The 27,699-nt window shown below is 36.7% G+C and overlaps 2 protein-coding genes and 1 pseudogene across 2 annotated transcripts; all 3 read left to right on the top strand.

Moving 5' to 3' along the window:
- The first annotated feature begins 566 nt into the window (after positions 1-566).
- On the top strand, positions 567-5,231 carry LOC119780582 (annotated as a pseudogene).
- Positions 5,232-5,400: 169 nt separating this feature from the next.
- On the top strand, positions 5,401-13,538 carry LOC119780581. Its single transcript, XM_038280662.1, has 2 exons — positions 5,401-5,429; positions 11,957-13,538. Exons 1-2 carry the CDS (start codon positions 5,401-5,403, stop codon positions 13,536-13,538), a joined length of 1,611 nt encoding a protein of 536 aa, XP_038136590.1.
- A 4,215-nt stretch (positions 13,539-17,753) lies between these two features.
- Positions 17,754-26,579, top strand: LOC119780587. Its single transcript, XM_038280669.1, has 4 exons — positions 17,754-17,800; positions 20,184-20,243; positions 22,453-23,901; positions 24,572-26,579. The coding sequence occupies exons 2-4, from the start codon at positions 20,233-20,235 to the stop codon at positions 26,178-26,180; spliced, it is 3,069 nt and encodes a 1,022-aa protein (XP_038136597.1). The 5' UTR covers positions 17,754-17,800; positions 20,184-20,232; the 3' UTR covers positions 26,181-26,579.
- The last annotated feature ends 1,120 nt before the right edge of the window (positions 26,580-27,699 follow it).

Raw genomic sequence — 27,699 nt, 5'->3', positions numbered from 1 at the left:
TAAAAATTGTTTTAAAGAAAAAATATCTTATTTTATTGCATCTAAACCACAAAACTGACAGAAATATTATCAAAGTCTCATAGATCAGTTGCATTTAATTCAGAAAATATTAGGAACTGAAATGTTAAAGATTTTTTGTTTGTTTTTTGTTTTTATGAGAAACACTTTCAGATATCAGAATTGCAGGTTTAACTTTCTGTTTTCAAACAGATTTGTTCCTGATCTGAAGGAGTCTATAGTCTCAGTCTATCTTTTTCCTTCAATGAGAAAGTTTTCAGTAAGTGTAAACTAAAACACAAAGAAGAAGCAGGTATGACAAAATGTTATGTTTTATATAAATATATAGACAAGTTTTTAGTAAAGATTTTGCCAAAACCAGTTTTACTTTGAGGATAAATCACCTTTCTTGCAGATTAACATCTGGCTTTAGATAAAATACAGATGATCCCTTATCTAAAATAAAGGATGGTCTGTATTTTACACCTCAGGCAGAATTGACAGATTTACTGACATTTACTGTGACATGTTATTGTAGCATCCCTTTAGTTTCTGCTTCTGTTCCTGTGATGGACATATATGAGTTCAGCATCACATCTTCCCACATTAACTGGAATCTCATGCAGCACTGCCACCTGGTGTCTATAGGAAGGGATGCTTCACAAAGGTAAAAAAATAAAATAAAAATTGGATAAGATATATTTAATGTATTTGATACTTAAAATGTTGAACAACTACAATTTTTGTTTAGATCTCTTAAATACACAAACGATGGTTAAAAATAATATATTAATGCTAGCATGGTACAGAACGCTAATGTCATGGTCATATCTGTGAGTCAAAGTGATAATAGCTGTCCATTTTAACAGAGCAGGTATGAAATATGGGGCAATAGAGCAGGCTTTTGAAAATATTTAGAAAACTACATTACAAACTAAAACTGAGACAAAATCTTACTAAACTATAATTTAAAATTTCCCAGTCAAAAATCTACCCAAAGTACTGAAATAATCACTTAAAATACTTAAGTATTCGAAAGTACAAATTAAATTTTTAATATCCGTAACTTTCATATATATATATATATATATATATATATATATATATATATACATATATATATATATATATATATATATATATATATATATATATATATACATATATATATATATATATATATGTATATGTATATATATACATATACATATATATATATATATATATATATACATATACATATATATATATATATATATACATATACATATATATATATATATATATATATATATATACATATACATATATATATATATATATATATATATATATATATATATGTATATATATATATATATATATATATATATATATATATATATATATATATATATATATATATATATATACAACTTTAAATATCTTTTTAAATTTTTTGTTGCATTATTGTTCCTTATTTCTCTCAGATACCCCTTGAAACTAGTTCATTTTTGAGAGCAGGTAAAAAGGCAGTTATTTAACAAATCAATAGTTATGTATGTAGTATTTTACTGATATAATTATATCATTGCCCATTAATTCCAAATCATTAATTTTGAGGAATAAGCTGAACTGGAAAATGACCAAAAAAAATAAATAACACTGGCTGGACCTGGCTGGCGTCAGCTTCGGAGCTCCGCTGGTTGCCACGGTCCTCTCAAGTTCGTCACATTTTCTTTTAAATTACGCATTAAATCTGTGAATGGGCCATATGGTGATGCTTAAAAGTATAATATTCTCGCCTCAAATTATCTTAAAACGTACTTTTATTGAACAACAGCAACAGAAAAGAGAACATTTAACTTAGTACTCTGAGCTCTGTGAGTTAAGAAGATGGACAGCCAAGCCAACCAATGAGCAGAAGTTGACTCTCTAGGACACACCCCCTCCTCATTTGCATAATGAGGCAGAAATGCATAGAGAAATGTAAAAAGGGCAGAGAGAAGTAAACAGCGGCGAAGAAATAACTAAGGTAAAAAAATACAATGGAAGAATAAAACAGACAAAAATATTATAACATGCACATAAATAAACACTTAAAAATATAAGTAATTAAAAAATAAAGTTGAAGATTATAAAGGACAGAAAAATAAATAAGGTAAATATTACAAAGGCAAATAAATAAAGAAGCTAATTAAGAGTTATATACATTTATGTCTCACTTTTTTGTTGGCAATTAATTGTATGCTTATACATTTATTGAGCATTTATTTATTTCTGTATTTATTTTTAAATATGGCAGAGTTGGTCCTTCATAGTTTAAAGTAACTGATCATAATCAAAAATGTCTGATTTTTAATTAGTGACCCCTGGTCTAGTTCTTACCTGATGTAACAGAATTTGTGGTCACCTGATTTCATATAAAGTCTGACATTTCTTATCACTGCTGAATGAAAGTGAAATAAAAGAAGAGGGCAGACTTCTTTGCCAGAAAAAAAGGGATGGGTCCAGTTTATGCCTGATAAAAAAAAAAAAAGATAAAAGAACATGTGTGAATAGTCACATGATTTCATGGAAACTCTTCACTCGCACAGCGCTCGTTTAAAGCCTATTGTGGCCATTTTCTTGCTGCACATTTAAAGGTCATGTGCAAACTCACAAATTGCTAAAATTTCTACAGTCATTCTGGCCACAAAGGAGGCATCAGAACAATGACAGCAGAGGATGGAGAGAGAACGTGTGCGCATGTGAACATATTTGGAATAAAGGAGTAGAATTAGCATTAATAAGGAAAAAGTCGTGTTTGTGGGACGGATGTTTTAAATATTTAACCAAATCAAGAAAGACAATCACTGAATTTAACTATGGTTGCATGCTTATATACTACAAAAACTTTATATTAACAGTCAACAGAAAACAACCATTGTGGAGCCTGTGTAGGCTGTAGAGATATTCTGCCCCATACCCATTAACACAGTAAAGCTCTACTACTGTATACTGCCCTGCGATGGACTGGCGACCTGTCCAGAGTGGGTCCCGCCTCTCACCCGTAGACAGCACCCCTTACGACCCCACTCGGGATAAGCATGACTGAAAATGGATGGATGGATGGAAGTTCTACCATACAATATGCTTACATTTTTATATCCCTTATATGTTATTTTTATCAGATCATGGGGATCTAGCATAAAACTCTGGCTAATCAATTGTACAGCGTAATAGAAGATAGGGGCCATTCAGAATTAGCTTCTACTCTTGATAAATTCACAGCCTGACCCAAGTATATACATATACCAGGCTGCAGTATGCATTATCTACTTGAATAATGGAAACCATTAGGTTGCAGGTTTTCTTTTACAATCTGTTTAAGAACCTTTCTCCACTTGTTACCCTGCTAATTACCCACAAGCTGGTTTTGAGAACAGCAGCCATTTAGTTAACCTGACTCCGCCAGATGGATTTGCTCCGCATATCCATCTGGAAACCTTCCGTTGAAGTAATTTTGGGAAGGGGCAAAAATACTGGTTAGTTGATTGGCCTATGTTGGTGATAGACGGGCCAAATAAACCAATCAGATCAACAAAGCATATGACGTACTAACAGAGCGACCACGAAAACACAACCACAAGCCAGGCTACTCTTGCCGAAACCAGTCCGGAGAACAGCAAAAACATCTTTTCCTCTGAGAAAAGCCTCCAGAGCAGTGTTTTGCTCTTCTTTCAGTGAAGAAATACTCTGTAATTCCGATAAAACTTGCTGGATAGCCACGCTAACGCTAGTTTCATCGGCTGAAGCCGCCATGTTCTTTAGACTGAACTGTCGCGCTTCTCGTTGCGTCACACCACAACCCGCCTCAAAGCCAACGCTGATTGGACGTTCGTTTGGTGAACGGCTCCAAATTTTCTTTAACAGAGAGTCTCCAGACTGATCTGCGAGTGAAACCTTGAAAGCTCGCAAGATCAGGATGGTCTCACAAGGCTACCATTTAGTTCCTGTTTCTAAAAATATCATTTAGCTTTTTTTCTGGAATCTGTTGCCCAGTCTTATCCATTAAAACATTTGATTTGTTTATAGAAAACATTTTCAAAGATAGTGTTAAATAGGGAAATCTCATCCATCAATAAGACTTTTTGCACTGCAATTAGGAAATCAGTTAGTAAGAGACCAAATGTGAGTTATTTGAAGATATTTTAACTTCAAAATATCAATCTTAACAAAAAGTCTAGCTGCAGACTGGCTATATAAATTGAAATCTTATACTTTCCATTGCTGAATGTCAAAATAATAATTATTTTCTGTGGTTCAGGCACTTACAGAAAGCAAAGATTTCAACAGACTACAAAGACATCATATCAGCAAGTGAACGTCTTCAGCCAGGTCCTCCTGCTGTCTACCAGCTTAAATCAGAGGCACAACTTATTGGAACTCTCAAAAGAATGACAATTGGAAAAAGAAATCCCCGGAAAGTAAATAAAACAATCTTACTTGTTGGTGAAACAGGAACAGGAAAATCTACTTTGATCAATACTCTGGTAAATTGTGCCATGGGGGTGAAGTTTGAGGATGATGTATGGTTTCAGATTGTGGAAGAAGAAGACAGAAGTGAGGCAGAAAGTCAGACATCAGATGTGATCGTGTACCAGATCTTTGGTTACGAAGGTAAAACTTTGCCTTTCTCTCTGACCATCATTGATACTCCAGGATATGGAGACACCATAGGGCTGGAAAATGACGTCATTGTCCGTCAAAGATTGTTTGATTAATTTCGGTTGAAAGATGGAGTAGAAGAAATCAACATGGTTGGTCTGGTAGTGAAGGCGAGTGTGAATCGAGTCAGTTCTCGTTTGAGATACATCTTTGATTCAGTGATGTCTCTGTTTGGAAAAGACCTGGAAAAGAGCATTGTAGCTCTGATGACTTTCTCAGATGCGAGGTCACCTAGAGATGCTCTACAGGCTCTTGAGGCAGCAGATATTAAATGTGCCAAAAATGAGAAAGGGCAACCTCTTCACTTCCTGTTCAATAACTGTCAGGCGGAGACAAGAGATGAAGAAGAAGATTCCATAGAATATGCATGGCGGCAAACAGCAAAAGGATTGGAAAAGTTTGTCAACTTCCTGGTAAAAACTGGAACCAAAAAGCTGAAAACAAGCAAAGAGGTTCTCAATTTCCAAATTTGCCTAACAGCCTCCATCCACAACCTGCAAGAGCGAATCAAATCTGCTGAAGAGATGAAGGAAGCGATTATTTAAAAAAAAAGAGGATGCTGGAAAGGAACGAAAAAGACCTGAATAATGCTAAACATTTACCATAGATGTAACAGCATAACAAGGTGCTGGAATCCTACAGTGCACCGCGGTCGTGAGGATATGATGGTGTCACTTGTTGCAAAGTCTGCACGGAAAACTGCCATTATCCAGGATGCACTGTGGCTTGGAGTGCAAGCTTGTGTAAGATCATGAGAAATGTCCACTGCACAGTTTGAAAAGGAAGATGCCATGTGGACAATCACATGAAGACAGACAGAGGTATGTGGATAAGACCAGAATAGTGAACAAGGCTTTAGATCAGAGGTCACCGATTAGCAGACCGCGGTCCGGATCCAGACTCACCTGCTGGCTGATTTAAAACATTTATAAATTACCTCATGTTGTCATGGCAGTATCTAATTTCACTTGCCCCACTTCTCTTGTTTGTACGGTAAGGCCCTCCGGCTCCAGGCTGCACGTGATCAGAATTAGCCAATGAGCTGTCAGTCTGGGTTGCTGCTGCTGCTACTTTTAGACACAGCAGGCAAAGGTCTGTTCAGCGGTTTTATAAAATAGGTGAATCAGGAAATTGTCTATTTACAAAAATGAATGATTGTTGTTCTCTACAACAAAAAACTAAGGAAGAGGATTAGAGCCACTGAAAAAAAAAAAAGTTAACTGATTTTTAAATTTTATTTCTGATTAACATGAATTCTGACTTTGATCTCAGAATTCTGACTAAATTCTGATAATAAAAAAAGTCAGAATTCTGAGAAAAAAGTCAGAATTCTGTTTTTTTTCTCAGAATTCTGACTTTTTTCCCATACTAAACTGAAATAAAATTTAAAAATCAGTTAACTTTTTTTTTATTTTTTTTCCACTGGCCCTTATCCTCTTCCGTAAAAAACACTTTAGATTTTAAAATGTTCTTTTTTTATACATTTTTTTATTTAAAAAGTGAATGTATGACATGGATGCATAAACACCTGATTTTATTTCAGTTTTAAATTCTGTTTAAAGTGACAGATTATAATTTAAAATGTCTCTGGACCTTTACTGGTTGTTGATTATCTTTATTCGGATCCTGCTGATTTTTAATTGGTTACTCCTGGTGTGGGTCCAGTTAATACCTGGTGTAGAAAATTGCATAACTTGTGTAGTCACAATGAAAGTGAAATAAAAAGATGAGATAAAGTGCCTTGCTACAAAAAAGGGAGGGGTCCAGTTCATTGCTTATAGAAAAAAATAAAAGAACGTGGGTGAATAGTCACGTGATTTCGTGGAAACTCTGAGATTTCTGATCACTGTGTGGTGACAGTTGATTGAAAGATGAGGGGCAGACTGCTGGGCTGTAAAAAAGGTTGGTTCAGTTGATAACAATCTGTGGCATTCCTTGCCAGATGTTTCTTCTTTCTTATCTCTGTATGAAAGTGAAAGGAAAGTTGAACATCAGACTGTTGGGGTATAAAAACATCGGAACCCAGCAGCAGAACCCAGACACTGCTTCCTGCTGCCAGACCAGTAAGTAAACCATCACTTCTACTTTTCCTGCTTAATTACATTGTTGTTGATTTGATGCTTCTTCTTTTAAGGGGGAGTTTGATAGCACTTAGTTTTGTTTGTTTTTTTCATTGCAGATTTTCCCATATTTACTGGTTGATGCGTTGTATTATTTAACGATAAAAATGTATTTTCTTGTCATTTCTCATGATCATTGTAATTGCTTTCATGAAGTTATTTTAGTTTTATGAAAATCTATGGAGTGTGCTTATTTTTGAGGGTAATTCATATGAACCTACCTTCAGGGCCCCACCTGATACTGGTATCAGCATCGGTGCAGCACTAGTATTTAATACTAGCTATACCTGACAAAAGAGCGGCTCACCTGTAAAACTAACAAACAGCATTAATGATAATTGTTAGAGAGCCAGCTTTGGTGATAAAGGGTTTCAGCGTATAATTTTTCCCTTTTTGAAGTAAAAATAAAAAACACCATATATTTTAAACTACATCTATGATTGTAATAAAAACACTATTAATAGTAACTGATGTTCTTCCGGACATGACTCTGTAACTTTTCATTGTTTCAACAGCTTTTTTCCTTTATTCTGCAGAGTACATCTGTATCATCTGAAACAACCACCTGTTGCTATGGCCACGTGAGTCTATATTTCTTGACATTAATTATTTTCCCCCTTTGCTTTGAAAGTATTTTTGACTTTTGAGTAGCTTTCAACCTTTAAATCTGGTACTTTTGATCTAAGAGTCCATATTGGACCTTCAGCTGCATGTGAGCTTTTCTAGAAACATAAACACCCAGGTTTCTGTCATGGGCGTAGGTTTGCATAGCGACCATAGGGACATGTCCCTACCAAACTTTTAGACCGACCTACCTGTCCCTACCAACAATTAGATGTGAATACCATGTTTATAATTTACAATACAGCGTTGTTGCAGCAGTAGAGGAGTTCAGGAATGGGGAATATTGACAGACGAAAACATGTTTTATCTCAAATGGAAAATGTCAGTTCCTCTTCTAGTTCCAGTGCTCATGAAAATACAATACATTTATTTGGCGTCCCTTGAATCTATTATTCTGCTTTGTTTTAATGATACAAAGAGAACATTAAAAGTTAAGAGAGGGTTTTACCTCTGTTTACCTCTGCACAATTCTATATCTTCAAAAAAAGTATAAATCCACATATAGCAGAAATATTTAGACTATATTCTGTTAAATAGTCACAGATTTACCCACTGTCTTAGGTAATTTCAAATGCAAACCTTTTCAAAGTGGAAGAAAGTCCTATTTCCTCATTCATCAGAGCCAGTAAAGCGCCAGTCATTGATAAACAGCACCTAGTGTGTGAAGTGCTTATAAAATGTGTATAAATGTAGTAAGAAATACTGCTTTTCTCTTTAAACGAAATACACCCTGATTTTTACGTCAAGCATAAAAAAACGAGCATGCATATTTTTGCATTGGACCAATGACCAACAGTGTCCCTACCAAAGTTGAAATCAAACCTACGCCCTTGGTTTCTGTGTAGCTGCAACTTATCACTGCACAAGTTCCACAGTTTTTGCAGAAGTTTGTCCCCACCTGTTAGAAATGCTATGCCCTGATATTGGAGTAAGGGAGAAGAAAACATCCGCTGTAACTACATAGGCATTTTGTTTAGAAGCAAAACAAAACTGAACCTTTACCACAGGTGTCAAAACTACACACAATTATTACTTCAGTAGAAGTATTTTTTATTTATTTTTTTTTAATAGGGACAATGCACATTAATGAACATCAGTATAAAAACAAATGTAAATATGCCGGATTATAGCTACAAAGCTAGTTTTCATCCGTAGACCCTAGGCAGGCAGAATAGATACTGCAGTTTAAAAAAACTCTGGTAAAAGTTGAAGTATCAACTTGACCTCTTTACTCAAGTAAAAGTGAAAAAGTATGTTCTCCAAAAACTACTTAAAGTATAAAATAACCTTTAAAAAAAAACAGCCAGATGCCACTATATCAATTGAAAGCTCAATTTTTTGACCATTTCGAAAAGTTCTTTGTGATAGGGCTAAGGATGAGGGAGGTCATATTTATTTTTGATTCTGTTCATGGTGGAGAATCCTGCTTCACAGCAGCAGGTTGAGCCAAAAATCCTCTAAATGTTCAGGCTCCGCTCCGGTCCGGCCAGGTCAAGATCCGCTATGGCAATCGCACCAAACAGGAAAAAGAACGGCAAGAAGATCCGGTTTGTCAAATTAAAATAGAGTAACAAGAGATTGGTAACTACAATTCAGAGAATAATTCTTATATATTTCAAAAAACTAACAACGTTTATTTAAAAGAATGAATGAAAACTATTGGTACTTCAACAGACCAGGAAGCAGATTTCTCATCTGCATGTTGTGCTCCTACGAATTTAATGATAATATTGCGCATGCTCTTGTCGAGTTTCGAGGAAAAGTCGGAGCTCAGCAATACCGGTGGAACAGTGGAGGCTGTAGGCTTTGCTTGGCGCAGTCAGTCTGGAGCACAGCGGGGCGGAGCGGAGGATGTGGGATTTCGCGGTAACAGGAGAAGCGGCGCAAGTGACGTTTAGACACTGTTATCCGACAACATGTGGTAATTTATAAATGTTTTGAATCAGGTCTGGTCTGGATTAGCCAGCAGGTGAGTCCGGATCCGGACCGCAGTCCTCTAATTCATGACCTCTGCATTAAACCGAAGCCGAGAGTAACGAGTAACGTTTGTTTAAAAAATGTAAGGAATAGAAAGTACAGATACTTGTGTGTAAATGTAATAAATACAAGTCAGAAGTAGGAAGAAAAATAAGTAATGGAGTATAGTATAGATACTTAAAAAGTGTACTTAAGTACAGTAACGAAATATTTGTATTTTGTTACTTGACACCTCTGACCTTTATACCTGCACAGCCCTTTTTTTAAATGATCGTGGCCACAGTTTTTGAATCTATATTCATTTGTTCTATCTGTAAGGACATTTGTAAATCAGGTGCAAACGTGCAACCAAATATTTCTGCAGCCGCTGTGGCCACAAAGGAGGCAGTGGTGCAATGACAAAGGAGAGTCTGTGTGTGTAACAACATATTACCACCGGCAAAAAGTAGCAGATTTAGCATTAGTTAACAAAATTTAAGCCAAAATGAAAAACACCATGAATTAACTGAACTATTGTAAAACTGAATATTAACAGTTAACAGAAAACAATCATCATGGAGCCTGTGAAGGCTTTGGAGGCAACACCCTCACATACCAACAAACGCAGTCAATTTCTACTTAAAATATCAAATGCTAACATTTCATGTGTCCATTATTTTTCTAAAACCCTTTCACTAATGAATGGGCTATATGCCCAACTCCACTACTTCCTGAACTTCAGACAGCTCCTTTGCTTCCTGTTTTTCATTAATGGACAGACCGATTATTCCAGGTGTGTCTGGCCATCGTTGTCATGGTTACTGAAGTAATGAAGCCGGGCATGTACTCCAATGTACCACAGATGGGATGTTGGGCCCCTTTAGAATTAGAATCTACTCTTGATAACATCCCAACCTGACCAAACTAGAACCAAATGGGTTTCTGTACCTGGCAGCCCTTTGCTTTTCAATTCAATTTTAATTTAGTTAATTCATATAGCGCCAATTCCCAACACATATAACCTGAGGGCAGTTTAAAAGGACAATACATTCAGTCTGGTTAAAAGTTTCTTTCAAGGAAAACCAGTTGATTGCATCCAGTCATTGATTTGTGAGACATGCTCCTCCTGGGTGAGCTTGCAGTGTTGATTTTTGCTTGCATTTTGCCGTTGACTTGTCAGCAATCCTTCACACCGAGCATGCATGTGGTAACATTGGGGAGGAAAACTCCCTTTTAACAAAGAGAAACCTCCAGCAGAACTAGGCTCAGTGTGAGCGGCCATCTGCCGAGGCCGACTGAGGTTTAAGATATAAAAAGTAACTCTTAACCAGCTCCACACATGGATCTGTACAGGAAAGACACAGCCAAGCAGACGAGCTCCAAGCCAATTCTCTTGTCAGAGTACAGAAGAGAGCACATACAGTTAGTTACAGTAAGAGGAACATGCCAAGCTCCAACATCTATAAACAGAGAAATCGATGGCAGCAGCACAGCTGATATTTCAATCTAGGATGGAGTCACAGCCGAGCAGGAATAGAACCAGATTAAGCAGAAAAAAAAGAAAGCTATGAATGGAACTTAACAAATACTGTAGATTGGGAGAACAGATATATAATGAAGCAGAATAAGTTAAAGTGGTCTCTATGTCATGTAGCAGCCTAAACACAGAGCAGCACAAATGCAGAAAATAGCTCAGGATAACTAAACATTTTGGATGAGGTAGAGCCACAGTAGAGCCCAGGTAGAGCAAATGTCTGTCTGGACTGACATTCTGCCCTGCTGTCAATGCTCTACCCCATCCTACCTCTCTACCTACTCAGGGATCAGGCAAAAATCACCCGATTTTTAACTATAAGCTTTATCAAAAAGGAAAGTTTTAAGCCTAGCCTTAAAGGTGGTAGTTGTTCCACAAAATAATTGCCGGATAGCTAAAGATCTGCCTCCCATTCTACTCTTACAAATTCTAGGAACCACTAGTAAGCCTGCTGATTGAGTGCTCTGTTAGGAACACAAGTAACAATCAGATCTCCGATATAAGATGGAGCTTGATAACTTAGAGCTTCATATTACACCTTTCCCACTGACCGAAACCACAGTGAAAGTGAAATAAAAAGATAAAAAAGGCCTGGGTCTAGTTCAAAGCTGATAGAAAAGATAAAAGAACATGGGCAAAAAACAGCTTGGCTCCAATGAGCATACAGTGGTAACATTAGACCATTGAACGCAACATGCGGACGTCAAAACACTACACTACGTGCATCTGATCTAACAAGTCTAAACAAATCTGCTTACCTTCGATAAACATGCTGCCGCAGTGGAGGGAGGCATTCGAAGATTGCTAGCAGGTCGATTGTTAGCAGGTCGACCCATGGGAGTAGAGGGGCAGGATAACATCTTATTCATAAGATTTCCTGTTAACAAGAGACCCACAATTCAGACACTTTGAATATAATTCACCTTTAAAATATCTATAAATACCTTTTTCGTAACAAAGCTTTAAGTAGGATATTTTGATATTTAATTATTATCCATTGCTGAGTCTAAAACTTATAATTATTTTTGTCATTCAGGAACTCAAAGATCTCAACAGACTACGAGGACATCATATCAGCAAGTGAACTTCTACAGTCAGGTCCTCCTGCTGTCTACCAGCTTAAATCAGAGAAAGAACTTATTGGAACTCTCAAGAGAATGACAGTTGGGAAGAGAAATCCAACTAAAGTAAATAAAACAATCTTACTTGTTGGTGAAACAGGAACAGGAAAATCTACTTTGATCAATACTCTGGTAAATCATGCCATAGGGGTGAAGTTTAGGGATGATGTATGGTTTCAGATTGTGGAAGAAGAAGACAGAAGTCAGGCAGAAAGTCAGACATCAGATGTGATCGTGTACCAGATCTTTGGTTTTGAGGGTAAAACTTTGCCTTTCTCTCTGACCATCATTGATACTCCAGGATATGGAGACACCAGAGGGCTGGAAAAGGACGCCATTGTCCGTCAAAGATTGTTGGATTTGTTTAGCTCTGAAGGTGGAGTTGAAGAAATCAACATGGTTGGTCTGGTAGTGAAGGCGAGTGTGAATCGAGTCAGTTCTCGTTTGAGATACATCTTTGATTCAGTGATGTCTCTGTTTGCAAAAGACCTGGAAAACAGCATTGTAGCTCTGATGACTTTCTCAGATGGGAGGTTACCAAGAGATGCTCTACAGGCTCTTGAGGCAGCAGATATTAAAATGGCCAAAAATGAGAAAGGGCAACCTCTTCACTTCCTGTTCAATAACTGTCAGGCAGAGACAAGAGATGAAGAAGAAGAAGATTCCATAGAATATGCATGGCGGCAAACAGCAAAAGGATTGGAAAAGTTTGTCAACTTCCTGGAAAAAACTGGACCCAAAAAGCTGAAAACAACCAAAGAGGTTCTTAATTCCCAAATTCGCCTAACAGCCTCCATCCACAACCTGCAAGAGCGAATCAAATCTGCTGAAAAGATGAAGGATGAGATAGAAAAAACAAAGATAATGCTGGAAAGGTTCGAAAAAGATCTGATTGATGACAAAAACTTTACAATAGAGGTGATAGAGAATTACAAGAGCCTTGAGTCCTACAATCCAGAAAGTTCATGGTCATGGCTTATTTTGGGCTATGATGGAGTCACTCGTTGCGAAATCTGTGAGGAAAACTGCCATTATCCAGGATGCACTATGGCTTGGGTTGCAAGCCACTGTGTGGTCATGAGTAATGGTCGCTGCAATGTTTGTACACAAAGCTGTTCTGCAGAGAAACACGTTAAAGACACACAGAGGTATGTCAACAAGACCAGAACAGTGAAGAAAACTTTAGATGATGTCAAGAAAAAATATACAGCATCAGTGAGGGATACATCAAGCGTGCTTAGAGCCCTGGATCAGAAGATGGAGGAGGTGGAAAAAGAAATAACACAATGGCTAGATGAAGCCTTCAGGCATGTCCTGAAGATAAAAGAGAATGCGCTGAGCGTGAGAACAGTTTCCACTGAGGCTTACTTAGGTGTTCTCATCAGAAGGATGAAGCAGGAAGGGGATGTTTCGAAAATCAAAATACTGGAAGAGATGGCCGGTCAGGTCGATGAAGGAACCAGCAATTTGCTGAGGAGGATCTTTAATGAAGCATAAACCAAGATTTCCTGCATGAATTAATTATAGTACCTTATATCTCCTAGACAACCAGGGGAGGTAACATCACTTAAATAGACTTTCACTTGATTAATTTTCCCTGGACATTACAGCTTACAGGAAAGCAGCCAATGTTTTATTCATTCAAAGCAGAAGTTCTTCTGGGAAGCTATTAGGCTGAATCCAACACTGCACAGTTCTACCACACCTCCTACTGGTTGTATTCATCGTAGTTCTGCTCATCTTGCAATTGAATACCAAAAGAATATAAGCAGGGATCCTCCTTGCCAAGGACAATGGTGTAATTAATCGTCCATCCCGCTGGGGAAGGTCTGGATAGGTCCCAGGTCCCTGCTAGCAGATATTCAATTAAGTCCCCAAATCGGACTCCGCCCCGTCCTACAATATCAGTCATGACAATCGTCTAATTATACATTGTTCCCTTTAAGAGAGTGTTATTTTTATGCAGGTCCATTTAAGTGATGTGATCTCATGCATTAGTTACTATTAATTTATTTATTCACTAAAATAAAAAGGTAGCCTGATAAAACTGCAGTGGATGGACCTGAAAGATAGTTTATTTCGGCCCATACTGATTCTAAGAGCAAAAACAAGAGTATCCTAAATATTAATTTAAAACCATGGAATAGTGGTCAGTGGTAAAGATGACCGCTGTGGTTGGAAAATTTAGATTTCTCTTATTTCATATATTGATTTATGCTATTTACTCACCATGAAAGTTTTCACTCAGTTTCACCTGCAAGGCAACACAATGCCTGAGTGAGGGGTGTTTGTAGACAAGGCATACTTCTTCCCATAATAAACCAGATTCTTTCTCAAGGTTTCTTAACATGTTACTGTTTAACCAAAGTGTCTGTAATTTGTTTTGACTCTGACAGCTTTACATTATTGTAATTAAGGTTGAACGAATGCTACCCAGGCAGAACAGGGCTGATTACCATGCATATGAACTTTCCTTTCTTTGCAAAGATAAAATAAAGTGCAAACTGAGTGAAATCCATCGATCTCCATTTATTTGACTGGGCTGTATAGTTTAATACTTTTTTCCTACTACATCGCACAGACCGGTGTGTCAGGTGCCTTCCAGCAGGACCGAACGATCATTAAACTGGGGTCTGGATAAGAACACCATTTTTACTACAACACCTTCTCTCAAAAACTCATCAGCTGACTTCAAGGTAGCTTTAAATGTGGATAAAGTATGTCTTTCTAACAGGTCTCAGTCTAGATAAATTATGAGATCTTTTTTCCCCCTTTAAATAGAAAATACTTCCCAAAACAAGGCATGAGTTCAGTTTCCAACTTTAGATCAAAAGACAACAAAAAAGTCCACTTGGTCACTCAAACTCATTTCGTGTCTCGTATAATAATTTCAGGCTGATTTAAACTTAAATAACAGGTGAAGAAGAGATAACGGTACATTTTATGTACTGTTACAATCATTCAGGACTTTGTCATGATTTGGTTGTAGTTTGAGGACCCAAATGCAGAGGCAGGGAGGCAGAGGTGAGTTTCTTGTAGATTTTATGAAAGGTTAACAGACAACTGAGGCAGAAATCCAAAAGCAAACATGACAAAAGTAAAACAAACCAGAATCCATGGAGACATCAGGGGAAAACAGTAAGAGTTGGAGGAAGTTAGACAAGGAACCAGCACTGAGGAACTGCACAAGGAGAGTATTTATGGCTAACTGAACAAAGACAGGACTAATGAGCTGATTGGGAGCAGGTGTGAAGAGAGCAGTCTAATGAGCCAGGGAAAAAGGAGACCAATACATGAGGGCAACAGATAAAAACCTGAGAACTGAAATATAACCAGAAAACACAACAAAATAAGAATTAAACCAATAAAACTAGAAAACATGGAGCAAAGTTAAACTGAATACTCAAAAGAAAACATAACAGAACCAAGACTGTGACAGACTTGTGCTGCTTTTGTTTCCTGTTGTTCATTATATGTGAGGTTTCTTAACATAAATCAACTTCCTGTCCAGATAACTATCTCCTCCTGCCATTCTACATCCTTTTGGGATAGCAGCAAGATGAGGGTCTGTCCTGCCTGGAGAACTAGCGAGGCTCCAAATGAAAATCATAATTCTAAACACTCTTCTATTGGTTGCCACCATGGACATAAAGCAGAATGAACTTCCATATACACATATGAAAAGTATTACACCTACTATACTGAAAACCTTGCAGAAATACCAGTCTCACATAAACTAGTGAATACATTTACCTCCTATATAACCAACTCAAAAGCTCTTATGCAAAGAAATGAGAACTGTTTTTATAAGCTCTAACATAAGCTCTAATACACGCCACTCAAATATTTGTTGAGGTCTTGTGTAAAATTCTGTGTCACACTGCATCTAGATGGACAGTTTGTACAGCATGTTTGATGTATTTGTCTTCAAAAATAACGACAGATCATCACGTCAAGATAGTTACTTTAATTTAAATCTATAGCTCATGGTAAAAATAACTCATAAATAAATAAAAAATAGACCTAAACCTTGTCTTATAGGCTTTTTTTTAAATGCAGTTTGGTGTTTGCTTTGTAAACTATTGCCAATAAAACTGTTTTCCAGCTTTATATGTCTTGTTTACTTGTTCACTAACAGCCTGAGAAATATGAGTGAGTCATAAAACACTTTTCCAACACAGTGTTCACCTTCAGACATTTCCTCCTAATTGACTTTGAAAACATCTTATCTAACAGGATCTGACCAAAACGTCTGCATTGATTCGGTATAATGAACATTCTGTTGATTTGTTCTGTTCTGTCACAGCACAAAGACTAAGATAATATCACTTCATAGATAAACCAATTAACAAACTAGATCCCCCGTCTGCTATTAATGCAAAAAGCAATTTATATTCAGCACTATTATGACATACACATTATTAAAAATGAAAAGAAAAAGTTTCTCTGTGAAAAAAATCAATGGCTTTGAAGGTCTTTCTAACAAATGTGACCGCTAGAGGGCAGTAGATACAAGCATTCTCTCTGGTTATCCAGAAGAAAATCACTGTCCCAACAGTGAGAAGGAAAGACTGAATTCCTGATAAAAATTTGCCTCTGAGTCATTTTTTGTATGTTGAAAAATATATATTGTAAACCTTATAGATGCAACAGCATTAACTAAAAAAAAAAAAAAAAGATAAATTAAATAGTAATTGAACAATAAAATCATAACTAAAGGCTGTTGCTGTCCTCTTTCTGAGGGAACAAACACATTTTAGGAGAGCTGGTCCAGCAAGTTAGACAGGATCTATGTTTACCATTTAGTTTGGATTCTCATGTTCAGGTTTAGAGTCAAGAAAAATAAAACGTATATACCCATGTACTATAACAACAGTATATAAACAAACTATTTAAAATAGTAGTCAGTCATCAAACAATGCAGAACAAATAACTGCAAAAAAAATTGATTAAAGAATAATAATTACTTAAACAAACATGTGTTTATGTACTTGTTTAAGTGACAATTTAGGAACCAATTTTACAGTCACTGAATCCCTAAGCACCAATAAGCATAAAAGGCTTTTTGGACCTGAAGCTTATTCCTAAATTGGCCCCATTTAAGGAGCCAAGGTTTGGGTTTAGAGTTATGATGCAAACTAAGTTTAAGTAAAATTTTGGATTAGAAAAAAATACAGGAGCTGAAATGGATGAGTTAAAAACAGAAGTACAAACTTGAGTGTGTGTCTTGGTGTGCTCTAGCATAGTTGTGCACATTTTTTACAACATGTAAAGACAAACCGCTCATTCCGTGCAGAACAAGGTTTAGAGACAAGAAAACTGCTCCTTTAGGGAAAGGAAGTAGATCTAAGACTAGGGTGGGAAGGGAGCGGTAAATAGATCAGGTCCTTCTTCATCATTACCAAGATGGTACTTTAAATATAGTTTAATCAGATTCACTAACAGGCAAATAAAGAGGCAAAGCTGCATAAAAACATTAAATATATTCAAATTTTCAGCCAAACCACCACAAATTGCTGTTTTTTTAGATAAACACCACAGTTCAGTATATTTCTCTTTAAACTTATAATTTTCACACTAAAGAATTTCCCTTAAATCAGTGGTTATATAAGAATTGCCATTGCAATTAGTTTTTCCCTCAGTGAAAGCAAAGCATGTTTGTTTCCGTGAAACCATGTGACGTGTAACTCCTCCTCTAATGGCATTATAAGCTGTTAACCCAGCCCAACTTTAGTTTTCCTGAATAATGCTCAACCCAGGTAAGAAAACCATAGATGTTTAGCTTTTCTGAGATATCAGGTGTAACAAAGGTTTTCCTGAAAGATTTAACATGTAAACGGTTCAAGATTTAAAAGTTTATTTCTAATATTTGCTTTCTTGTCAAAGATAACTTTATTATAAATTAATATTAACCCTGATTTCCGCCTCTCTTTCTCTAAAAGTTCTCAAACAGAACTTTTTTTTTTTTTTCTATATGTTAGATTACATGTTTTATGTTAAACCGTGAATATTTTATTTAAAATATAAATGTTGGTTTCTTCAGCACCTCGGATGAGAAATTGGAGTTCCTGGTGCTACTTGCAGCTCACAAACAAACTTGGCTTATTTATATTTGACACGATGGAATGAGACGTATGAACAATAAAAAGTAAGAATTTAGTTTAAAGATAAATCAACTCAGTTAAACAAAAAAGTAAAATGAAATAGGATGTTTAAAGATGTTTTAAGCTTCAGTACAGAGAAAAATGTATGTCTGTAAATACTCTTTTCAACATTGCTCTAAGATTAAACAGAGTTTCTCAAGAATTTAAACCCCCTAAATGTTTCTTTTCACTTGTCCTGCAGGTGGAAGTTTTAGCCCTGTGCCTTGTGGTGTGCAATGATAATCTAAACATATCTTTTTCATATTTTGACTGAAATGACACTGTAATCACAAAGGAAATCGGGTTGTTTTCACCAGGCAATGTACTTTCAGTTTATTTTTTAATGAGGAATAATGTTATTTTTTACATATTTTCCAAACTTACACAAAACAAACATTCAGTAGATGCAAATTTGGTTATGAGCTTTAAATATGCAGTCCTGATTTTAATAATTGGAAACCTATTGTCAAGTAAGACACATATGGTTAGCTACTCATAGTCTTAGCTTAAAGCTATATTTAGTCACCTACAGGATGAGCCTTCAAACATTTGATTTGCTACAATTTTTATTTCAAAATCTACAAAGGTTTTAAAAGTAATACTCAGACCCATCCCTCCACAGGCTCCAGTCTCATGACTATACTCAACTATAAATACTATACTAAACATATTGTGTGCAAAAAACAAGTGAAATGTTATATGAGCAGTGATATACCATCCCCGCTGGTCATTCCTTCTGCATGTCAGAAAGAGTGTACAGCTACTGAGCTGAAAGCCCAAGAAGGGTCCTTAGAGGAAAGCCAAGAAGAACCAGCAGACACTGACTGCAGAAAAGCATTAAATACAAATTTCCTCCGATGTTTTGCACTTTAAACAGACCACCCGAATTCTTGGGATCATTCTTGATATACTCTGCAGACTGATGGGATCACATGTGCAGCAAAAAAACAACACACCTTAAGCTATCTGAAATGACTAGTGGGTGTAGCTTCTTTTATCACCTGCATTTAAAAAAGAATGTGACTTTACAAGTTTTTTTCTCCTATATTCAATGGATGTCCTTCAATACATGTCTCCTCCACCCAGTCTGAAGCTGCTTGATTGTCCTACTGATGAAAACCTTACTTACACGCATCGCATTTTCTGCCCATGTCGAGGTGCTACACGTAGAAAAGAGTAACATTTTCTAGCTTTAATTAAAGTTTAAGAAGTTATGTAGTTAATCTTTATTTTCAAAAACACATTTGCACTTTCAAGTGTTGCCCAGAGCTATTCTTTCATTTGACTTCATCAATAAACAGATTGTTCTTATCACACGGTTCCCTGCAGGCAGTGAGGGAGAAGGAACATGCTGTGAAACTCAGATCTGTCTAAGATGTGTGTCTGTCTAAGATGATTTAAAAACTACTCCATTTGTGTATATTTTAACAATCCACGTGCAATGGAAGTAGTTTTTTCTTGTTTAATGACACTTTGACTAACATTTTAAGATGTGTTAGTTTTAAATAATGAATGTCAATTAGGGGTAATCATTTCTTGAATGAATAAACCCCATAATACCTCAACTCCATCTGATTGTTTGACTTTAAGGATAATATGTAGGATAATATATATAATATATATATATATATATATATATATATATATATATATATATATATATATATATATATATATATATATATATATATATATATATATATATATATATATATATATATATATATATAATATAATATATATATATATATATATATATATATATATATATATATATATATATATATATATATATATATATATATATATATATAGCATCATCTCTCATATATATGCAATATATATGAGAGATGATGCTTCTCCTGACAGAAAGAATATTTCAGTACAAAGATTGATTTTAAAAAGGAATTATAGGGGACCAGTCAAGGGCCCATCAAACTGGGGAAATTCTGAATGGCTACTACTGTATATATTACATTCAGTTTTCTTGAATTTACAGGTGCCATCATCTGAAAGACTTTCATTGATTTCCAATTACAGTCTACACAATGGACACAGAGTAAGTAGAATTGACAAATACAACTATATTATTTGAGACATTACAGAAATATTCCGTAAAAATTCAAAAAATATCCACTGGACTTGGTTTCCAAGATTTGAAGATGTTTCGCCACCCCTCCAGGAAGCTTTCTCAATTCAGATGTCTGGATCCGAATTGAGAAAGCTTCCTGGAGAGGTGGGGAAACGTCTTCAAATCTTGGAAACCAAGTCCAGTGGATATTTTTTGAATTTTTACGGAATGACTATGACCTGGATGACTAAGAACCTTCATCGGCATTAAAGAAATATCTGAATATCTGTATAGTTTAAATATTTTTTTTTGTTTGTTTTTACGGCACTAGTGGCTCGTTTTTATGGACAGTAGGCTGACAGGAAAGGGGTTATGAAAGAGGGGGAGACACATGTGGGAAAGGATCACAGGCCAGATTCAAACCCGGGTCCCCCGCGTTGAGGACCAAGGCCTCCATACATGGGTTGTGTGCGCTAACCACACCCCATAGCTTTAACTTTACATCAAAAAACCATAAGTATTTTTTTATCATGATTTTAGACAAGATAACTCCTCCAATTACGCTGGCATTCACAGGCAAACCAAAAGACATAGTCTCTCTTTCATCATGTCCGTCAAGTGTTATCCGAAACAGATGTCCGAGCCACTTTGTCTTACTCCTCTTGATGTGGAGGAGAAGCGGCTGTACTCAGGGACCCTGCCAAATAACGAAGTTCCTCTCACTATCTATAGAATCACAATCAGAAATACTTTAATAATACCAGAGGGAAATTACTTAATATATAGGGGAGCGCCCAGCCACCCTCTTGAGAAAACTTGTTTCAGCTGCTCGTATCCGTGATCTCTTTCTTTTCGATTTGATCCTGGTATTATGACAATAGGAGAGGGTGGGAATGTAGAATGACCCGTATAACAAGATGCTTCCTTTGGCTCAGCTCTCTCTTCACCACAACAGACTGGTGCCGCATCCATATTATAGAGGCAACAGCACTGATCTGTCTCTCCTGCTCCATTCTACCCTCACTTATGAACAGGACCACAAGAGAACTTCTCCACTTGAGACAGGAACTTCCCTTTGACCCATAGGGGGCAAGCCACCCTTTTCTGGTTGAGAATATGCACACAGACTTGGAGGACCTGATCATCATTCCAGCCATTTTGCACTCGTCTATGAACCACCCCAGTGCATGCTCTAGGTCTTGGCAACAGGGAGACACCAAAACCACATCATCCACAAAAATCTGGGGCAAAATCTGCTGGTTCTGCTCATAAAGATTATACTCAGAACTAGTGACAGGGAGCAGCACTGGCAAAGTCTAATTTGCACTGGGGACATGTCTAACTTAATGCCGGCAATTCTGACCAAGCCTGCTACTTTGCTTGCAAAGCAAACAAATAGTACTTAAAGAGCCCTCCCACTCCATTCTCATGGTTCGCGCTGCACAGTGCATAATGCCTTCCCCAGTTTCACAAAACACACGTGGGCTGGTTTGGAAAACTCCCATGAAATCTCAAGCCACCTGCAGAGGCTGTAGACTGTTCCAGAGGCCGGAACAAAAATCACACTACTCCTCTTGAAGACGAGCTTTTCAGCCAAACTCTCCTCTCTAGCACCCTAAAATAGGCCCTCCTGGGGATACTAAGAAGTGTGATCTCACTGAAGTTGGAACCACAAGATGGCTAAGCTTGGGGGAGACAAGCAGACTCACCCTGGGTCTCTGCTTCTGCCAGTGGGGCTTCCAGAGTGGGAGGTAATCCAGTCTCTCTAAAGGAGCTGGGTTCCAGAGGACAAGCTATGTGTGCAGATGAGCCTGACTATTTCTAACCAGTAACACTTTACCTTCCACACAAGCTAGGGCTCTTTCCCCCACAAGAGGCGAGATTTCACATCTCCAGAACCAGCGTAAGTGTCTGTATATCAGGTTGCCAAGGTCCCTGTCTTTGACAGCTGTCCAATCCTCCCTATTGGGTACCCCTGCAAGTGGCAGTATATTTAGTTTTATAAATAGGGAATTAGCTCAAAACAGGTTTAAATTGGAGGGCAACCAGACTCTCGCTCACTTTTTTGGATACATTCTGACCCCTATCCAGTAGTCTTTGTCAATTCTGTTGTTAAATAGGAAGTTGTCTATAAGTATTTGTTTTCTCTAGGGGGGGTTGTGGCAATGTCTAAACTAACATTTATTATCTTCCACAGTGTACTGGTCCAGCCAGGATGTCCAGCCATCTACCAAAAGAAAACAAAAAAAGGGAACCTAGGGACTGTGACCAAAGTCACTTTTGGTAAAAAGAAACTGAACAAACCAAATAAAACCATCTTGCTTGTTGGGGAGACTGGAGCAGGAAAATCTACTCTGGTCAATGCGCTGTTCAATTATGCCATGGGAGTTAAGTGGGAGGATAAGGTTTGGTATAAGATTGTGGAGGAAGGGAATGAAACGTCAACATCAGATGTGGTGGTGTACGAGATCTTTGATTCCGAATACAAAACTCTGCCCTACTCTCTGACCATCATCGATACTCCTGGTTACAGAGATACAGACGGACTTAAATATGATGCTATCATCAATCAAAGATTGTTTGACTTGTTTCGGTCAGAAGAAGGGATCCATGAAGTTCATGCTGTTGGTGTGGTGATGAAAGCAAATGAAAACGAAAAGCGCGGCCAGCTGACAAATGTCTCAGATTCAGTTATGTGTCTGTTTGGTAAAGGCTTAGAAAAAAAAACTGTAGGTCTTATCACACACTCTGATGGGACGAAACCTGATGGGACGAAAGGGAGAGGCCCTCTTTACTTAACATTTAATAACCGTCAAACTGAGGCACGCACAAAGGAAACTAGCTCAGATCTAGAAGAAGCATGGAGATTGGCAGAGAGGGGAATGAGCCAATTCTCAAATTTTCTTCAAAAGATCTCAGCAGAGCAGCTGCAGGTAAATGTTACATTTGACTCATTCATCAGATCGACAGCCTCCATCCACAGCATGCAAGAGAGAATCAAACTAACTGAATTGAAACAGAAAGAAATCAAACAGATTCAAGAGGCTCTGAAGAAACACGAAGAAGAGATGAGTGAAAACTTCTCTATAGAGGTAGAGGAAGTCTACAAAGATAAAGAACCCATTGATGGTAAGAAGTCATTCTTTAAAGCAGCTGTCTGCTGCACCGTCTGTGAGGAAAACTGCCACTTCCCTGGATGCACGATGGCCCCAAACCCTGAAAAGTGTGAGGTCATGAAATCAAACTCTTGCACTGTTTGTAGCAAGAAATGTCCCGTTTCAAAACATGTCAGAGTAGACTGGAAATATGTCACCAAGACTAGGAAAGTGCAGATAACCAAAGAGGAATGTAAAAAGAAGTACTCAAGGAGCATTTCGGATACAAAACAACAGGAAAATCTTAAAGAGTCTCTTGAAAAAACAATGGAGATATTAAACATAGAGAAGGGTCGTTTGATAGAAAAGTCTTACAAAATTGCCATTAAACTGGATCCAACCCTCCTGAAAGTCAACTCAGTTTCCACGTACATCAATTTGGACTACCTGATTAAGACGATAAAGGAAAACGGAGACACAAAGAAGGTGCATGAACTTGAATGGATAGATGGACAGATGGATGAAGGAGCCAAATCAGTCATTGATTGCAAGTAGGTCCACTCAAGTATTTATGGTTTTATATTAAAAGTACTACATTAAATGAACAGACTTTGTTTATAACAAATTTCTTGAGGACTGATATAAAAGATACTTTGACTCAGATTACCCTCACTTTTTAGCTTTTTAATGGTGTTTTTTTTTAAAGAAGAAAGCCATGCTGCTATGTTTTCTGATACCTTGCTATTGAAATGGAATATATACCCTTATTGATCTATTTAATTGGTACGGTAATAGAAGTAATCGTGCTTAATTTAAAGAAAATTATTTATACCCCATCAGTCCTTTACCTGCCATCAGAATTAAACAGGTTTTTAAATCCCCCTACCTTGTTGACATGAGAACTATCCCAGAGTTTGGCAGCATTCAGAGCTTATAATTAAGATTGTTAAGACTGATGTTCCGTAAAAATTCAAAAACTATCCACTGGACTTGGTTTCCAAGATTTGAAGACGTTTCGCCACCTCTCCAGGAAGCTTTCAATTGAGAAATCTTGGAAACCATGTCCAGTAGATATTTTTTGAATTTTTACGGAATGACTATGACCTGGATGACTGAGAACCTTCATCAGCATGTTAAGACTGATGGTGTATTCCTGAAGCATTTTCTAATTAACCTTTAAAGGCATTTACCTAAAGTGCAATCTCTTTGCTCTTTGTACAGGTTTGACAACACTTCCTTACAACATATTGTCTCAAACAGTGTTGCCCACAGCTCAGGGCCTCCTGCAGTCTACCAACTTAAAACAAGAAAAGAAAATATCGGGACTATGACCAGAGTGACATTTGGTAGAAGAAAACAGAACAAGCCAAATAAAACCATCTTACTTGTTGGTGAAACAGGAGCAGGAAAATCTACTCTGATCAACGCTATGGTCAACCACGTAATGGGAGTGAAGTTTGAGGATGAAATCTGCTTTCAGATCGTAGAAGACGAGAAGAGAAGTCAGGTAGAGAGTCAGACATCAGATGTGATAGTGTACGAGATCTTTGGTTTTGAAGGTAAAACTCTGCCGTACTCTCTCACCATCATTGATACTCCTGGATATGGAGACACCAGAGGCTATGAGCATGATATCATAGTCATTGAAAGATTGTTTGAGTTGTTCAGATCAGACGATGGCATTCATGAGCTTGATGCAGTGGGTTTGGTGCTGAAGTCAAGTGTTAACCGTCTCAGTGACCGACTGAAGTATATCTTTGATTCAGTGATGTCTCTGTTTGGAAAAGACATAGAGAAGAACATTGTAGCGCTTGTTACTCATTCCACTGGAAAAAAACCGAAAGATGTGCTTAAGGCTCTTGAAGCTGCAGATATTAAGTGTGCAAAAGATGAAAAGAAACAGCCAGTTTACTTCCTGTTTAACAACTGCCAAAATGAGGAGAGAACAGAGGAGCCAGAATACCTTGAAAATGCCGATAGAGTAGCAACGAGAGGGCTGAGTGGCTTTACTGCCTTTCTGGGTAAAACTGAGCCTCAGAAACTAGAAACTACCCTGGATGTTCTCAATGAACGTATCAGACTGTCTGCCTGCATCCAAAACCTGCAGGAAAGGATCACACTGTCTGAGCTGAAACAAAGAGAGATTAAACAGATCCAAGAATCTCTGAAGAGCTATGAAGAAAACAAAGACAAGAATAAGAAGTTCACTGTAGAATTTGATGAAGCCTACAAAGACAAGGAGAACATTCAAGGAGATATGTGGTTGATGACTTTAATTAAAGGAGCAGTCTGCTGTACTATCTGTGAGGAAAACTGTCACGTTTCTGGATGCACAAGTTCTAAAAACCCTATAGACTGTGAGGTGATGAAAGATGGCATATGCACTGTGTGTTCTTCAAAATGTCCTGCCTCTGCTCATATTAAAGGACAGTGGAGATATGTGACAAAAACTAGGAAAGTCCAGAAGGATATAGACAACATAAAGACAAAAATTAAAACAGAAAGGCGTTTGAACTTTTTAGAAAATCTGGAGGCTGAAGTAAAAGATCTTTCAGCACAGAAATCTAAATTGCTTGATGAGTCCTACGAACATGTTGTCCATCTGGAGCAGATTGCTCTCAAAGTGAATTGTTTTTCCACATTTGTTCACTTAGACTTTCTGATTGACAAGATGAAAGACGATGGAGATCCAAAAAAGCTCCAGAAACTAGGGGAGATAAAGAAAAGGGAGGATGAAGGAGCCATGTCCAAAGTGCAGTATGTGTTTGGCAAATTGGCATTAGCTGGAAAGAAAATGAAAGAAGCAGCAAATACTAAGTTCGGTATCTGACTCTGACTTAAGTTGTGTATTCTAAGTCAACCACAACACGAACACAGTTATACAAAAGCCTATCTAGCATCATTCATTTTCTGAGCAGTCAACAACAGTACTCGGTAATAACTGAAATCACTGCACTGTCTGTATAATTCACCCTGTATGGGTTTTCAAATAGTAGTTGTTCATGTTCTTTAACCTTAAAATGTGGGTATTTTGTTGGTAAACATAAACGCTTGTATTACTGGCCTTATAAGTAGTTTTCCCCCCATTATGTAATCTAATAACTGAGTGTTGCCTAACCTTAAGTTATAACTCTGGGATGAAACAGAGCATTGGGGGCACTTTCTTCTGAAATAAGGATCTCTCTATGCCTAACAGTAATCCCATTAAAATATATGTTGAATGTAAAATGAAAAAACATGAAGTGTATTTGTTTTGTTTTTTTAATCTAAGTTGCATATTGTTTGATTGAATACATAAACCTATTCCCTACCATTTAACCGGAGCACAAATATTTGACTTGTCATATGTTAAAATTACATTGTATTGCATCCTCTTTCTGGTAGAGTTTTCTGTATGAAGTAATAAAGTTCTTCTCTTGAATTTAGTGAGCTTCTTTTTCTAGATCAAACACTGTTACTACAGACAGAACATAACTGTAAGGTGATAAGTATATTTTTGAAAGAAACATTAAAAAACAAATTGCTCTCAATCAAATATATTTCAAAAAATCCAAACCAAATTGAGATAACAGCTTCATCTAAAAGAAAAACATATTGTCCAACAGGCAATGTGACTAAGATAATAAAATATACTGTAATTAAATTGTTATTTATAGACAAGTTTGATTATACACCACATTTTACTAGCAAGATCATTCAAAGGGCTGTACATTGAAAAGAAAATAGCAAAAAACTAATGTAAATTGCATTGATACAAAGCTAATCAAATATTTAATGGTCATTTAAACAATCTATTAAAAGATAATAAGGTAATTGAGGGATATTTTAATAAAATCATTGATAATAAAATTAAAGAAAGTTGGTCTACAGGCTTGAACTAATATTGTTTAAATATTATTGCTAAAGGACACTGTACATGTATAAACGGTGCTTTAACAGTGTTCTGGGACACTGTTCCAGATAAGTACGTCATAAAAGCCAAAAGTTGCTTCACTAGAATTAGTTTTGCTTTTAGTTATGCAAAGTAGACTAGTTCCAGATGACCTGAGAGGTCTGTAAGGTTGACAACAAGTCCAGTTTATCTTTAATCTAAGCCATTCATTGATATCTAGACTAATAGCAGTATTTTAAAATCTATTCTCTTACATACATGAACCCAGTGCTTTAAAACTGGGGTGATAGTTTAACAATGACACAGGCAGAGGCATTTCTATGGAGAGCCGTTTCATGAAAATTTTATAAATATTGGTAAATTGTCAATAAATATTCTATTAAATAAATAAATATCCCTATGAAATAAAACAAAACAAATACGTTAACATAATTTTTATTTTATTATATTTCAACAT

This window comes from Cyprinodon tularosa, unplaced genomic scaffold, assembly GCF_016077235.1.
Source record: "Cyprinodon tularosa strain WSP-4 unplaced genomic scaffold, ASM1607723v1 ctg162, whole genome shotgun sequence".
NCBI classification, from domain to species: Eukaryota; Metazoa; Chordata; class Actinopteri; order Cyprinodontiformes; family Cyprinodontidae; genus Cyprinodon; species Cyprinodon tularosa.
This window is presented reverse-complemented; position numbering and strand designations above follow the sequence as displayed.

Coding starts and splice junctions, on each gene's coding strand:
- LOC119780581 (XM_038280662.1), top strand. CDS start 5,401: ATGCACTGTGGCTTGGAGTGCAAGCTTGT. Junction 5,430..11,956: donor GGCTTGGAGTGCAAGCTTGT/GTAAGATCATGA, acceptor TTTGTCATTCAG/GAACTCAAAGATCTCAACAG.
- LOC119780587 (XM_038280669.1), top strand. Junction 23,902..24,571: donor AAATCAGTCATTGATTGCAA/GTAGGTCCACTC, acceptor CTCTTTGTACAG/GTTTGACAACACTTCCTTAC.